The following is a 17,508-nucleotide window of genomic DNA, read 5'->3' as shown; positions in this document are numbered from 1 at the left end:
AGACAATCATTAACAGCGCATTAGAAAATTATCATATCTAATTGTTAAAACTTAGAATAACTTAACTGTCACTTTAAGTGGGTTTATGATTATCTCATTCACAATACGAAAGAAAAGTAATTTTCCTCCTCCCTTTATGCGAGATAAATTCATCCATCATGGCGGACAATAGTCATCTGGAAAATCGTCGTTTCGTTCAGGAATTTATAAACTCAGAATTCGTGCATATGAAATCGCTTAACAACGTTGAAAGTATATTAAGAAGAGTTGAGGAGGACAAGAAGGGTTTGGAAGATCAGGTAAGCTGCCATATCAACTAGAGTTCCACGAAATCATACCTTTGCCAAATGAACCAGGTTTGTTATGTAGAAACAAGGAGGTTAAAAAAAGGAGGAGAGAGTTCCTATTGTTCCGATCTTTGCCGCGAGTGTGACTCACACCGAAGTGCTAATTACCCCAATCTTCATCTCGCCAGGCTAGCATGGGCCTTTGTTTACGAATCAGTTTCAACATCACCCCTCCAGGAAACATCGATTTGGGGCCGGGATTTTAGCGATTTTGAGGATGATTCTCATTAAATACAGCACTACTTTTACTAAAAGAAACAGATATCAATAGTGACGATACTTCGCCGGAGGCAAGTGCGAGCAGAGCTCCCCACGGGCCACAGAAATGTGTGTAACAACAAGTCACGCGGTGTAGAAGAACGCTGGGTCGGCTTTCATAGCCCAGGACACACGGCAAAAAACTTTGGAGCTTTTTGGCGACGCCTCAGGGGCTTCGCCTAATAATATAGTGTGCGACCGTTTGACAAAAATTCCCAGAATCCCGCAGGCATGTCAGGAATTTTTCCACGGCTGCGTAGTTGCATCATCCCTTTAGAGGGGAATAACTCGGGAATGGGTTGACGGCTCATCATAATATTTAGAATATAGATGGCTTCAGAGATGCCTAACATGATTACATAAATGTAAATGCTAATCATGCAAATCAGGGGCTAATTTGCATAACTAATGAGGATAGTTTATAAATACACTGCATTTCATGTTAAAATGCTCCAAAATATACCATATGTAATTCAAAAAGATAGAAATATTATGCTTACTGTTAAGTATATATCAGATTGGCCCAAATTCCCGAAATTCTACAGCAATTCTTCCGCGTGTGCGCAATTGCACCATACTTTTGGAAGGGAATAAATCGGGAAGGGGTTGACTGATCATCGCAATTTTTTATATGTAGATAACTTCGGAGATGCCTTCCATAAATAAGGGCTATTAATGCAGACCCCGAGCTAATTTGCATAATCAACGAGCACAGTTTATTAAGTCACAGTATTTCATTACTACTAGGACACGTAAACATGACATATGTAACTAGAAAAGAGATAAATATAGATAGACATCAATTATGCAAATTGTTACCTAATTTATATAATTAATGAGAAATTGTTATTTCAGTGTTATAACGAAATTCCATTCTTCCGACATTTGGCAGCAACATGTACGTTAAGTTGAACATACAGACGTAATAAGGGCAAATCAGGGTCTCATTTACGTAGTTTTTTAGAAAATGCTACAATAGCTTTTTTGGCTAAGACTTTCATACTTTGAACATATTGTTATTTAGGTAGAATAGATGATCATCTTCATACATACGGCTAGGTGAAAGGATAGAACACAAATACAACACACCTACAATAACAATCATTAATACTTATAAACAATAAAACCGTCGCCATGGCAATAGTTTTAATTGCCACACTTTTTGAAAGAAGCTTGAGAAATGCTATGGAACTTTATTTTCAAGTCTGCCAAATTTAGATATCAAGCCATCTGTGTAAAAAAAGTGCGTTCCTCGTGAGGCGAAAATTCCCTCAATACCAACAAAATAAATTTCCCGGAAATATTATCTTGCTTCCAATCATTGCCATGAACATCCACGGAGTCCTCAGAGTCAGAGTACAAAATTCATGCATCACAAACAGCAAAAATCGATCGCAAACAGCAACAACAAATACTTATTTGGCACACCCAAGCCCTCTACTATCGTGGAAAAAAAGTCTCTTTTGCGGGGCAAGCATAATGATTTTTTAATAGAGACATTAAGTAGAGAATATTGTTCATAATTCTGAGACAAAAAATTGGGGATACAGTGACAAAAATGCCTGTAAATTCACTCAACTTGGTCGCACAGCGCCGAAACAACTGTCTTCATGATCGCCATCTTGGTCTCTCGACAACAGTACTGTTTGTACACGTCACCTTTGCTTCCCAAATAAGGCAGACAGGCATTAACCTGTTTTGCCTGACCTGCACATGACTTTTTATGGTGAAGGAGGGGTGTGCAATTCCTTCTCCACCCTCTTGTCTACTGGAGCACTAAGTCTCGCAGGGACAGAACTGTATGACACGTGTGAGACGGCTTCAGCAGATGCAGCTTTGTTATTCGGAGTATCCGTCTCCTAGGAGGACTTCCGACCAAGGATGTAAGAAGTTCCTCCTACCCCCGATCGCGCAACTCGTGTACTGTACTGCATGCAGTGTACTGTACTACCCAGAGTCTATGGACTCTTTACCGACACCCATACAATTCAAACTATAATCGGTAGTATCAAACTTTCCTTTTCTCTCTAATCCTTTCGATACCTTACAAGTCATTCTTACCTGTCAGTTACGTCATACACAGTTGCCTGCAGACTCGTAAGACTTTCACTTCATCCCTAGTGCACGGCTGCAAAAGTTTACCTGCTAATTTCTTCAGTCACAAACAAGCTTTACCAATCTAACTTTTGAGATCAGTTCAGCTGGCTAATAGGGAATTTTTCACCGCTAAAAACATGGGTCCATGCAGCCGTTTATTTTTTGGCTCAGATCACTTTTAGTTTTAGGGTGCCCACTCAGAGTAATACATCAATGAGACCTCAAGCTTATACCAAGGACATTATATGACTTCCTTGTTACTAAGCACTACGGAGCTGAGTCGCGCCACACACTGTAGAGACCGGATCCCACAAATTTGTCCGTCCGGCCTTTATTCTTGCTGGCCAGTCCGGATTCTTCCTCTCCCCGCCTTCCCAACACATGGGTAAACTGACACTTCATAGACCCTGTGAGAATTTGGTGACGTGCCACCGACTGTGGGGTCAAAAAGGATCCAGGGAAATTTGCAAATCTTTAAAGCTACTGTAAATGCAGAAATGTTCGCGGTGGATTAATGTTCACGGTTTAACTTAAAACCACCGCGAACATTTTTCTATTATGGTATTAGACTGCAGTCTATGGTGTTACCGCCAACTTAAAACCACCGCGAAAAGTCCTTTTTCCCGCTACAACGAAATTAAATCCCCGCGAACTTAAATGCATTTACAGTATACTACGGGAGATTTGGACAATACAAAAAGTAGATTTTTGTACCATTTCTTTACATAGTAAGCTAAATCTACCCTTTAGCATTGAATACCAAGACTCAGTGAGAGTCTTGGTATTCAATGAATACTCAAAAATGTTTACAAACTGCTTCCTAGGGAAACATGTCTACATCAGGCTTAGCACTGTCTTGTGTGCCTGACTGCTCAGTGGGGTGTCTGATGACACTTTCACCATAGTTTCTGTAAAACGTAATCTTTGCAAGATTTCTTGCAGTTTTGAAGGAAATGTAACCTCAGCTTGATTATTATCATTATCATTATGTGTATTACTAGTATTGATACCCTACAAAATAGACTAAGTGTATGATTAATACATGTCCTATTCTGAAGTGAAAAAAATTGAGTGTTTTCATAGAAGAAGATCTTGATTGTTTTCCCCTGTAGCGGCCTGAAGTGTGATTAACTGATTACCCCACCCCCTAGGGGGCCTACTGGAGGCATGGAAGTTGTTGTTTATAGCCAGGAGCACTCTCCTCCACAGCGTCGTAGTAAATTGTCTCATTCCACTGAATATGCGTGTGCGAGTTATGCAATACGCTACATGGCCGCATGAGGGCTACTAGTAGTAGGTTACTGTAAATGCATTTAAGTTCGCGGGGATTTAATTTCGCGGTAGTGGGAAAAATGACTTTTCGCGGTGGTTTTAATTTCGCGGTAACACCATCGACTGCAGTCTAATACCTTTATATAAAAATGTTCGCGGTGGATTTAATTTCGCGGTGAAGTGGTCGCCGTGAAAACCGCGAACATTTATCCGCCGCGAACATTTCTGCATTTACAGTATATTCACAAAGACAGCCCTGGGACAGAGAACATATTTTTGTGCGTGAAGCATGCTGGGAGGGCAGTAGTGTCCTGGTTTCGTGACTTGTTGGGCGGTGGAGGCCAAACTCGCTGCTGTGCCAAACTCCCTTCCGTGACATAACTCCCCTCTCGGCAATCTAGAAGGGTAATCTTAACACCCTCACAGCGCCACCAAATTAGGTACATTTAATATTTTTAAAGTTCCCTTTGATATAATGTATCACCATTTGTCAACATTTTACCCCCGAAATAGTAAACTTGCATCTTGTTTTAGCCCTGATAACTGTAGAAAATACTAGTAACGGCACTGAACTTTAATCCAACACATTCCAGCATATTCAAAACTGAACAAAAAATAAACGAGCAGGCTTTTGCGCATTCCAAAAACTATTTAGTGCATTGTTTACTATGTTTCCCCGGCCATTGCTACACATGCATTGGCCTGCAACTTTCTGTGGTGTCGCGAGAAAATAACACTTCAAACAGAATGTAACGGATAGCAAGTCCCTTGGGATTCTATTCCCAGTGGAACTTTAATCCGACACAATAATATAACAAGGCTGTTTATCTATGGATTTCATATTTACAACGACAAATTTGTATCAATTGGCAGGCACTTACTCAAGGTTAAATTGGCAAATCGGCATGTCAGTAAACTGCTGATAGTCGCGATCAAAACATGGCCCAAAAATGCATCAACCAGCGGCAAATCCGTTCTGCTGTTCTACTATACAGTTATGACGTTCTATGAAACTTTTCATCAGTTGCTTGGTAAGCAAATGGTGGCAAAATATGTTGTTTGTGAATGGCTCCCAAAAAATATACCCGCAAAACACAGTACAAACTCCCTACAGTACGTCCCCCATGTGGGGGCTGTTGGTATCGCCGGTGAGATCCGTCCTACTGGCCTTTGGATGTGATCACTTTCATGAATAGGGGTGAAGGGACGTGCTGAAATATGATTCAAAATGGCGCGTGTTCGGATTTCCACTGAATTTGTGTAACAAAGCCTGGTCCTGTACTTTAAAGAGGGACACTTCAAGGCATGTTGGCTTGCTGGATGGACAGTTTATTAATATTTCGCTATATTTGCTGTGATGATTAATGTGTAATGTGAGGACAAAGAGTAGAATTGCTTGAAATTACAATCGCTGCCCTCCTCCCACGGCTTGATTAACGGCATGAAAACATACCAGAAGATTGATTAACCTGTCGCTGCAACGTGTGATCTTTGTGAGCTCAAACTTACAAGGTTTTAAGTCGTATACCTTACTGGTTTTGTAAAGCACTCAAAGGAATTTGCATACCGGAGCTAGTTTTTGACTGACAGATGGGTTCTGAAAAGTGTTGGATTAAAGTTCAGTGCCGTTAATACTAGCTAACAAGGGTATTTAACCTATCGATTTGCCATGGAATATTTCTCGAAGTCTGGAAGAGAGCGAATGTTGTGCCTATCTTTAAAAAAGGCGATCCTTGTTTAGTTTCTATCTACCGCCCCGTTTCGTTGTTGCCCACCCTATCCAAAATTCTTGAAAAAATAGTTTATAAACATCTGTACAACCACTTAATGTCTCAAAATCTGTTATACTCTCATCAATCAGGATTTATCAGGGGGGATTCAACTGTTAATCAACTTGTCTACATTTCAAACAAAGTTCTTCATGCTTTCGATTTAAATAAAGAAGTTAGAGCCGTCTATTTGGATTTCTTCCAAGGCTTTTGATAAAGTTTGGCACAAAGGTCTACTCTTCAAGCTTCAACGAAACGGGGTGGAAGTTCCTCTTCTTAACTGGATAGAAAGTTATCTCTATGGTAGAAAACAAAGAGTAACAATTGAAGGTCAAAACTCTGATTGGAGTGAGATAGGCGCAGGTGTGCCACAAGGATCAGTGCTCAGTCCACTTTTGTTTCTCGTTTACATTAATGACATGATAGAAGGCCTTGACACCCATCTTTTCTCTTTGCAGACGACAGTTCCCTGCTCGATGTTGTCGAATCCCCTACCTTATCAGCAAATAGACTGAACTCTGACCTTTCTAAGATATTATCCTGGACAGCTATGTGGTTGATGGAACTCAATCCTTCAAATACCATCGAAATGTGTTTTTCTACAAAGGCTTAAGTCTTCAGTAAACTTAAATTTAAGCTCCCTCGTAAAGTTCTTGAAATTATATATAAATCTTTATCCGCCCTCTACTTGAATATGGTATGGAACGGTTGCACTACTTCAGACTTGAATGTCATTGAATGTTTACAATACAAATGTTCTTTAACTGTAGCTGGCGCCATCAGGGGGTCCTCATACTCTTCTCTACTTACTGAACTGGGATGGGAAAAACTATCCGACCGCTGACACATTCAGACTCTTATTTTATTTTATAAAATCGTTCATGGCCATACTCGACAATATTTAAATGATTTGATACCATGCCAAGTATCAGACTCTTTTTCATATGACCTTCGTAATAAAAACAACCTACTGTCACTAAAATGTACCACAACCCGCTATAAGAAATCGTTTATTCCCTATCACTGGAACAACCTAACCTTGGCAGATCGTTCTTTAAGTCTTCCTCATTTTAAGAAAAAAATGATCAAATCTGTGCGCCCTGTCCCTGTTCCATACTTCAGTATAAGTCCTCGCTTCACTTGCGCTGTTCTCACTCGTTTCCGCCTAGATACTTATAGTTTAAACTCCAACTTGTACTCTAGCAATCTTGTTATTAGTAGTGCTTGCGCCTGTGGCCATGCTTGTGAAAGTATTCATCATTATTTTTGCCGGTGCGTAGCAGACAGGAGAAGCGGGTCTTTCAACCATTCGTTTGGTTTGCATGGATGCATGGATGGATGCATGGATGCATGGATCGGTCAATTTAACCAAACCCTTCTAATAGCCCTTCTATACGCGTGATTGCGTAATTGAGTAAGCGTGGCCGAACAGTCTACAGCTCTGGGTGCAGATAGTGATTTGCTTTTGCAGCCGTGGAACGTGGGTTCAAACCCCACTTGTAACAATTTTTTTTTCTTTGTTAGACAAATCTCATGTTTTTTTAATAGAATACAGGTCTAGTCAGTAATTCGATGCATAAAAACTATTTTTGCATTTTGCCGCCTTCGCGGCAAAATGCCCTGAGACCAGAATAGTTGCCGTTGTGATGGAGTGATGTTGTGATGTTGAGATGAACGGACCTGTTCAAAATCTGCAATGCATTTGTATACAACTTAAAAGCTCTGTCGTGAGTCATTGTCAGTGTGGTCCGTAATGGGGCCTGATATTTGATTAGATTAAATGAATGAAGTATGATATTCCTAAGATTGATGCAGCATATAATCAAATTATTGCTCTTACATTTTAACGTTGTATTACCAATTCATAAAGATGAAATGTTTTCCAAATAAATCGTGTATATATATATAACAGTTACATATAGCCTGTCCCAGATTCCTTTGCGACTTAGTTAATATTCATGCGTGCGGCGGTGGTGTTTTCCGTGCGTGTAGCGATTTTCGATTGATCGCCGTGTAAAATTGAGAAAGGCCTAGAACTTCAAACTTACCAGAATTGTACTATGTAGTATGGAGGCCCTGGCAATGTAAAAATTTTAAGCAGGGGATAAAAGATTGTTGAGATATGGCCTTCGGGAAAATGTCTCGCGAGACGGGAAAGTCACTTCCGCGTTTACCTGTTCGAGCGCTCTGCGGGCATGGCGTTGCGTCAGCCTGATTTGCATCTCAGCCTTATTTGGAAGCAACCCATATATGGTAGGATTGGATAGACAAGAAAACAAGCTACAATTTGGTACGTGAAACTTTCTTGTACCGCAATTTTAAGGTGGTTTACCTCCAGTTTGCAAATTTAGATGGCATTTTTCACCATTGATGTCTTATTTTTTCAAAAAGTTGCATCCATGTGTGTAACAAGCGGTTTCTAAGCTTTAAAATGATGTATAACATGTGTAGGTTTGTTGTGAGTTAGCGATGTGAATGTTCAACATGTGCTACTCGCTCCGTGTGGTGTGCCGAGTCCGGGCCGTGAGTTACGGCCGTAGGACCCTGCATATAAATTTAGTTAGGCGGGTCCATAATTATCAAAATATTCTCGTTTCCATGTAAATAATTAGCGTATTGATATTCATTAATTGTATACAGATAGCCTTTATAAGTGTAGATACATTGTATGTTCGGACACGTTTGTTTCAGGTTTGAGACGCAAAACTTTTGTTTTCTTTGTCACCAACTTCATGAAAGGAAACATCATTTGTAAATGTGTCCAACGTGAGCATATTTACGTTGAGATGATCACCACTGAAGTTCAATTTTTACCTTGTAAGATCCAAAAAATCAATAACATAGCAAGTTGTGTTTGTTGTTGAATGTGATATCAAGGGCATAGAGGTTTTTGCTGATATCTCCAATGTTAAAAGTTTTCAGATTTGCAAGATGCTGCATTGGGAATAGCACCTGGAACATCATAGAAGAAATTGAGATGGCACAGAGGGAGAATTACAATGTATCAACCATTCAAAGCTGTGCAGCTTAGAAGAGGAACTACCAAGTCTTTTCAAACATATGTTGTAATGTCAAAGAATTATCAATTGTTCAATAAACTTGAATAAACCAGTTACAAAGTCAGGTGGTCATGGTTCATAGGTAATATTTTTATATACTTTTGGTCATTAGATGTCGTAAAAGTAGTATTTCCTGGTGAAATGTGATAGTTTTGATGGCAAATTTAGAATTAGCCAAAACCCTTTAGTAGTAAGGTATGCTGATATTCAATGCTTATGGTCAGACTGTGAAAGGGAATAACTCAAGAAGGGGTTGACGGATCATCATGATTATTGGTATGTAGATAGATTAAGTGATGCTTCATGTAATTAAATATTAATTATGCAAATCAGAAGCTAATTTGCATAATTGATGTGGAAATTATCTAAACTATTTCTATTCTGTTATATTAAACATGTGATACTTGTCACTGAGATAGAGAAGAATGTTGATAGGTAATTTTTTATGTGGACTTATATAAGTGACAGGTGCCGATGACCTTTGACCTTTTGAGATATGTTACAAATTAGTATTTTTGATTACACATAATCTCGTAACCATGTCTCTAGAATATCTGCAATAAACTGTGTTAAGAGAATCTACTACATATTTCCAATATCTGAAATATCTTAGTTATAGGATGAACAGTTTATTGATTATCGCTCTTCAAAAAGGGGTCATCTGGAAATAATTGGCCACTTTTCCAGCTGTGCATGTGCCATGCTGAAAAAACTTAATTTTCAGCAGGTTGACCTCACCTGTAGTGAAAGAAAAAGGCAAATAAACATCTTATCTTTACTTGATTGCTACAAAATACTACTTGGACTGTGCAGAAAAGAACTTTTGAGTGGCACAATGTTTTTACTTTCTTAATTATTGCTAATTAGAAATGCGATTTTCACACCTGGCGCCACACCTGCGGACACCGCCCATGGCCCAGCAACTTTAAAGGGCCATATCTCTGGAACGGAAGGTCCGATTTTTGTTCTGTAACTTTTATTTTTCATAAATCAACACCCTCTATTAGGGAACACAAATGTTCTGATTCCCCTGGGTACAAAACAATTTCGACTGGAAACCCTATGACATTAGTAGGATTTCCAGTGCGAAAATGGAAATTGCCACGATTTTTCATTGATCGCCCTGTATTATCGAAAAAGAACTGGACCTTCTAACTTACCAGATTTGTAGTATGTACTATGGAGACCGTGACAATGTAAAAATGTTAAAGCAGGGGTATACGATTGCTGAGATATCATTTTCTGAAAAGTGCGCTATGATGCAGAGAAGTGACTTCCGGGTTCAGGGGTCACTACACAAATACCTCTGACGTCAGCCTGATTTGCAGAGCTACGGTCCGGGATCGAGTCCAGGGGAGGGTGATTTTAAATTGTTCTTGTTTCCTTTTTACATCCATTTAATATAAACAATAGTTTCAGCACATTCCAATAACTAGAAAAAAAACGTGTACACACGCAAACCTTGGCAAAATGCCAGCTTTTTTAAAGCACTTGTTTCATGTGATTTTGTTTAACATCCAGGCTTTTCCCAAAATACGCACCTGCTAGCTCGGTATTCATAAGCTTTCTTGTTTGCACTCGCCCCAATCTACACCCAATACCGTATCTCCCTCCTCAGCAATTTGCATAAGCTGGTAGGATTTGCCATAAACATGGACAATCTCTCTGATAATGCTTTAGGTGGTTATTAAAAAAACTCCGTAGTATGCCTTTAACGTTACCCTGAGCTTTGAAACATCTTTTCTTGCATTTTGATGGGTAATTGGCAGACTAATCTAAGTTTAATGACATTTCTATTTAGGGAAATGGGTTTTTGAGGTCGATGCATACGGCGACCTCCCCAATTTACTAGAGGAAATTTGACTCTCTAAAACGCCATTTATTGCATTTTAAGGTATGTCACCTGGCTAAATTGGCATTTTGACCTTCCATTGTTTTCTCATTAAGGCCATGTTGATTTGATTATATGGATGACGTCCACGCGCGCATCAATTTTTGGCCATTTCCAAAAATAAAATAAAAAGTTTTCAACCATACTGTAAATTGTACAAAACAGCTTCAAAATAAGAAAATATATATGCCATGGAAAAACAAATACTGTAAATGCATTTAAGTTCGCGGGGATTTAATTTCGCGGTAGTGGGAAAAGGGACTTTTTGCGGTGGATTTAAGTTCGCGGTAACACCACAGACTGCAGTCTAATACCATAATAGAAAAATGTTCCCGGTGGTTTTAAGTTCGCGGTGAAGTGGTCACCGCGAAAACAGCGAACATTAATCCACCGCGAACATTTCTGCATTTACAGTATCCTGTACTATACCTGTATTAAGTGAAATACACAGCATTTCATCATCATCGTCGCAGGTCCACTCTCTCCTTCCAAACGTCTCTGTCCCCCATAGCGACACAGCATTTACTCATCATTATATAGTGCCAAAGACATCCCAATAGAGCTACAGGCACAAGGGCAACAACAGCAGTCTTTAACCAGATAGACTTCGTCCTGTGTAAAATGAACTGCAAACCTCTACTGAAAGACTCCCGTACGTATGGAGGCACGGACCTCAATTCAGATCACAAGCCGGTAGTTACACGGGTCAGAATGGACAATGCCTGCCTGGTGCATAGACAGAAGAGAGAGAAAGGCCAGGTCAGATATGACCTTGCAAGGCTCACAAATGACCCCGCCACACAAGCTCAATACAGGGAAGACCTACAAGAGCAAACGACCAATGCTCACTACGACAAGGACCCAAACAAAGCCCTAGATACCTTACTAAAATGCATGCACACATCTGCTGCCAATATCCTAGGGGTGCTCAAAAGCAACAAACACAGGCAGCATACTGAAGACCCCCAAGTTGCAAAACTGTCTGAGAAGCAAAAAGCCTTAAGACTATGCATACACCAAACTGGGAAGAGCATAGACCGAAGTGCTATGAGAAAAGAACGTAACGCCATTCTCCGGCAGATAGGCAAACGACTGAAAGAACTTGAGATTAAAAGAGCAGATGACCTAGCAAATCAGATCTCTTCCACAGACGACTGCAGCAAAATGTTCAGAGCAGCCCGCGCTCTCAAAGTTGGAAACCACACTCCATCACTGCTAGTTCACAACGCTGAAGGTAACTTCATTGCCACAGACAAGGGCAAGGCAGACGCCATAAGACAGTGGTTCCTCCAGCAGTTCACTGACCCAAATGGGGACAAACTGGACCCTTTCCAAGGTAACCCTAGGTCTCTTGAAGTCCCAATAACAGAGGACGATGTCAAGCAGGCCATAAGATCCTTGAGAAATGGGTGCTCACTAGGACCTGATGGAATCAGCAATGAGCTATTTAAATATGGGAGTGACATTACAGCCCCTGTTTTAACATCCATATTGAACCACGCCTTCGAGCATCACCACCCAATAGATGCTATTGGAGAAGGGACGCTAATTGCCCTGCCCAAACCCAAAAATCCTCCTGGTCCCCCTGCAAACCTGCGACCTATTGCCCTCCTGAATAGTATCCGGAAGATCTTGTCCACTGTTACACTCTACCGCATCAGAGACAAGATTGACAACTTCACCAGGCCATATCAGAGCGGATTTAAAAGGGGTCGCAGCTGCGCAGACATAGTATGGGCCCAATGTATGCTTGTCTCTGTTGTTATGTCCAAACACTGGGACTTTCACAAAATGGGCATCGACATGTCCCATGCCTTTGACACAGTAAAACGATCAAAAATCCTAGAAGTGTTAAAACAAGCTGGATGCCATGACGATGAACTGAGACTTGTACGGCTACTGCTGTCAGGTACCAAACTGAAGGTACGCATCAAGTCAACACATTCAGCAGACTTTGAAACAACCATTGGATCACCACAAGGAGATAGCCTGTCTCCAGTGCTGTTCACCTGCTACCTTGCAGCTGCATTGGAAACGGTACGGAGAATGCGTGTTGTGTGTCCATCATTCTATATAACTGCAACAGCTGGGCTGACCAAAGACAGTCACAGAGAAGCTGGACGTCTGCCACCGGAAACATCTGCGTGCGCTCACAGGTCTCCAATGGCCAAAAAGCATGGTATCCAACAACACCCTGTACAGAATCTGCAACACCACACCTCTCTCCGCAAAAGCCGAGCAATCAAGGTGGTCCATGTTTGGACACATCCTCAGGATGCCACAAGACACACCTGCACAGAAAGCCCTTGAATTCGCCATTCTAGGTTCTAATAGATTCAAGGCACGCAAGGGAAGACACTGTGTCAATCTGCTCAGCCTGTTGAAGGCGGACCTAAAGCACAGGGGCTGAACCCTTCCTACAACGGCAAAGAAACTCCTGGAGCTAAGGAAGCTTGCAGGATGCAAAGCACAGTGGAAAAGGATGAAGAAAGACTGAATGCAGCTACAGCACTTTTCTAAGGCTGTAGATGCAGAATGCAGTGAATGATGATGATGATGAAAGATATCTTCCTTGGGGACAGCAGGGCGGGAGAATTTCTTGCAGTGGAGAATCATCATTGAGCCATTTTCTTGAAGCTTGATATCCCAAAATTCAAAAAGTTAAATGTCTCCCCTTTTTGGCACTTCAACCCCTTGGCTACCTGTATTGCTTGTAAAGCCTTGTCATACTTTTCCCCTGTGATGCAGTAGTTTTCCTTGTTCTGCCCGAGGCTGTTGATCTTATCTTCAGTCAGTCTGTAGAAACTAAATAGAATTCTGCTTTCTGCTGCTCTGGAGGATCCTCTGCCATCGCTTCATCAATCTACTTTATGCTGTTTATTTCGTCAAATTTGAAATTGGCTTGGGAGAGGAAAATGAGCTCTTATGTAAGGAGTCACAAACTTGTAATGATATGTGCAAATGTAGCTAATTTACATATCTGTGACATTTGCATACCATTATGAGTTAGTGACTCAAATGATTCAGTCTATTTTCATCTAATCTGATTTTTGGTAAAATCAAAGATTGTCCTGGTAGAATTCTGGATTCTCCTCTATTAGTATTACTACATCATAGTAGTAAATGTTTGAAGATGTGAAGATAAATGACCACTGCGTCAATTATAAAAGCACATTGTCTGACTAGTTTTGGGTTATATTGGATGAAACAGACATCAAGCAGAATCTGATAATACCTTTAAGGGAACAGGTAAAAACAATAACATTCATTCTGACAATATTCAAACACCTTATCCAGTTTCCCGCATGTTTTCTCAACAATAATGTCGTGTATGTTTTATTTCTCCTACAAGCTTTCAACAGTATCAAGTGAAGTACCAAAGAAGATTGAAGGTGCTGTGCAGGATGCCAGCAACTCTGTACGTCACATTCAGGACATCTCTGAAGAACAGACTAAGATTAGTCAGGACATAACAAGTCACTTGACTCAAACACAACCAACAAAAGAAAACCTTGCTCAGTTTACAACTCAGGTGGAAGGTGTTGAAAGATATGTCCACTATCTCAGATGGCTGACTTTTTTCGAAGAAATGAGGTAAGCACTAGTATCCCCTTGATACATGTACAACTACAAGTCTTTAGTTGAATAACACTTCACATAATGAATATCGTGGCAATAGAGATGGCAGACTTCAGAACCTTTATCCATACTTTGGGAGTATAGATTAGAAACACACACTGACATGCCCCAAACAATGTTTTACTACCTTGGTAGCTTCTGGACAAGCTGTAAGTAATGTCATTATTACTTTATGAGTTGAAGAATCATTATTGATTGTTGTTTGTATCCAGTAATGATATTCAGCAGTCGGTGTTGGTGAACTCCCTCGGTGGTGCCGTCAACTTTTTTGCGGAAATGTTTGATATCTGTGAGGTTCTGCAGAAGTCCAGGTGTGTGAACCTGGTCCAGTTCTCCAACTCAACAATCCTCTTCTGGCACAGAATTCTCAAGGATAAATTGTCAAGGTAAGGTTGGCTGGACAAGTCACACATGATTATATATTGTATCATGATCACAGTGTATTGAATTATATTTAGTGAGGTCATGAGACGTAATGGCAGGGTATCTGGCCCATAACCCAGAGATCCTAGGTTTGAATCCATTGATATTGCACTGCTCTTGTGCAGACACTCCTAATCCTTGCGACTTAGTCCCGTCAATTCAGCTGCTGGCTGCGTACAGAGAGATAGAGTAGTCGCCTCACCCAATAATGACCAGTATTAGATTTATCAGATTTGAAAAAAAGTGGCCACTGGCAATACTAGTCAGTAAAGGGTGATGAATGCAAGAATAGGTGTAAAACTAATTCCTTACCTCTGCTTGAAGATCTGAATTGTGGTGTTGTGATTTGTTATTTTGTTGGATATCATGGTTTGTTTTTTGACATGTTGTTGTTTGTTGTAATTGTTTGTTGCAGTGAGTTTGAGGAGGTTGTGAAACAGCTGGGCTGGCCGTTCCTGGGTGTGTCTACCCACGTGCCCCTGCAGGTGCCCCGCCCGACTCACCTGGAGCTGACCTTCAGATTGGAGACTCTGTTTGAACAGCTGCTGAAGATCCAACTTCCGTATCCTTCAGTCCTCTGCCTGGGATTTGTTTACCTCCATGAAAAAGGAGGTGTGTGCGTCTGTGTGTGTGTCTGTCTGTGTGTTTGTGTTTCATATTTGTGGTCAGTATAACTTTAGAATCTCTGGATGAAGTAATGATATTTGGTATATGGGTAGGGGTTGGGAAGACGTCCATCGTGTAAAACAATCTTCATACATACAGCCAGGCAAAAGGATAGAACATAAATACAACACACCTACAACAACAATCATTAATACAGTGGAAGCCGCTTATTAGGGAAGCCCATTTGCCAGCTGAATTTTCCCGACTAAACGATTAAAAGATGTTGCTCGAAAAATTATGACCCGAGTGGGGATGGGGGAGGGGGGCATCGGTGAACGCATCGCATGAATTGACACAAAGAATACAAACACAATCATTTCCATCACAAATAATAATGTATTTTAAGCAACATGAAACAAATGTCATTACAGCACTATTATATGTACAATTTCCCGACATGTTTTTTTATAGTTTTTTAGAGGCTCAAAAGAACAATGCAATTCACTAAAAGATCTATCGTATGGCTGATTGTATCGGCTAGAAGAGAACAAAGAAATAAACACTGCTAGTTCACGTTTACGATACCGACAAAGCGAGCTACAAATGCAAAAATCATATTCTAAACGTAATTGACATTCAAATGTTTTAGTAAATAGAGACCTGATCCACTACGTACACGCACGTAGACATGAAATTTGTCAACAAGTGGTGCACAGACAAAAATATCACTCTTTTGTAGGACCAAAACGCTCCTCATTTCCAGACAAACTTTAGATGACACATGGAAATGATCGTGACTAACGCATAAATAAACTGTTTATCTTCATATCTACATATTCTTAACTTACGATGTCCGCAGATTACTCTGCAATTTTAGGCTACCAAGCTTTTAACAGAGTAGTGGTAATAATCAGTAGAATATGCACCACTGATATTTCCTTGATAAAAGCTGCAGTGACACGATGACAGGCAGGATGAGAAGGTCATCTCAGACGTCCATGGTTAGTGATGATGAGGAGCGACCTCTTCTGCTGCCCCTGCAGCTGCTGCTGAAACCACTCCGAAAACGCTTCAAATTTCACTTCACTGGGAGTAAACAGACTAATGCTCTAGACAAGGTAACTGTTCTTGTTAAAGTGTTGGGCTAAGTCATCAATATGTAATCATCCTAGTGTTGTTAATGCACAAGGGCACCACAGTAACCTGTTTGAATCAGCCTGCAGTTTGCACTGCCTGAAGTGTTTTAAAGCTGGGGATCACTGTCCACCTGAGAAAGCTTGTTCTTTATCAAGTCCAAGGTAAGATTCATGTCCAAACTGGACCCTACAGCCAGACCTGAGATTTTTATCAAACCAATATTGATACTCATGATGAAATGTTGCACTAATTTTTTATGTCCTTTTCATCGTTGACTAACAAGCAGAGGAGAGGCTCAAAACACTTTAATTTTCAAGATAAGCAAGAAGCTCAAAATTCCAAACCAAGCTGAGGTTATGAAGGTCATAATCAGCACCCATGGTCACACTACTACCATATCTAGTTGAGAAGGCTTTATTCAGCTCATTCAAATTCTGGATAAATGAACTGAGGACAGTTGACTGGTTTTTGTACAAAATACAAAGAGATACTTAGCATGACAAGTGCAGTTAAAAAAAAGGCTCATGTATTATTTGTTATCTGTAATGATAAGTTCATTATGGTCGTCAGCTTGAAAACTGTGAACATAAAAGAACATTGAAAAAATTAAGAATTACAGTACCCCAAATTTTCACGGGTCCATTAAATTTGGGGTACAGGTCCAACTGCCCCGCCCCCCCCTCCCAAGAAAGGCCATGTTTGCACCATGTACCACTTAGAAATAGGCACATTAATTTAAAAAAAAACACTTATATACTGAATGTATAATCAATTATGGTAAGTCTGCAGAAGACTGAGTTTTGAATGATGTTTAAGTAAGAGAAGGCAGATTTGTACAAGTCTTACTCCATAACCATGGTTACACCGTTGACATGGCTGATTGGATTGTTTTCAAGTGAATGATCAAGTTACTGCTTGTATTGGTGAGAGCACGGAGCACAATATTAATGATTTTGTGCTATTTGTGCCAGTGTTCTAGCCAGCCTGAAATTTTTTTTCTTCCCCTGGAT

General features: G+C 40.3%; 1 protein-coding gene across 2 annotated transcripts in view; it reads left to right on the top strand.

The window, feature by feature from the left end:
- Window positions 1–114: 114 nt before the first annotated feature.
- LOC118429255 (RAD50-interacting protein 1-like) overlaps window positions 115–17,508 on the top strand; it is a 44,949-nt gene continuing 27,555 nt past the window's right edge. For both annotated transcript variants that reach the window (XM_035839728.1, XM_035839729.1), the window contains exons 1-5: window positions 115–299; window positions 14,046–14,287; window positions 14,545–14,718; window positions 15,171–15,317; window positions 16,317–16,479. In XM_035839728.1, coding sequence (XP_035695621.1) covers window positions 159–299; window positions 14,046–14,287; window positions 14,545–14,718; window positions 15,171–15,317; window positions 16,317–16,479 — 867 coding nt within the window. In that variant the 5' untranslated portion in view covers window positions 115–158. The remainder of the gene's footprint in view (window positions 300–14,045; window positions 14,288–14,544; window positions 14,719–15,170; window positions 15,318–16,316; window positions 16,480–17,508) is intronic.

Source organism: Branchiostoma floridae, chromosome 13 (assembly GCF_000003815.2).
Source record: "Branchiostoma floridae strain S238N-H82 chromosome 13, Bfl_VNyyK, whole genome shotgun sequence".
In the NCBI taxonomy this organism is placed as follows: Eukaryota; Metazoa; Chordata; class Leptocardii; order Amphioxiformes; family Branchiostomatidae; genus Branchiostoma; species Branchiostoma floridae.
This window is presented reverse-complemented; position numbering and strand designations above follow the sequence as displayed.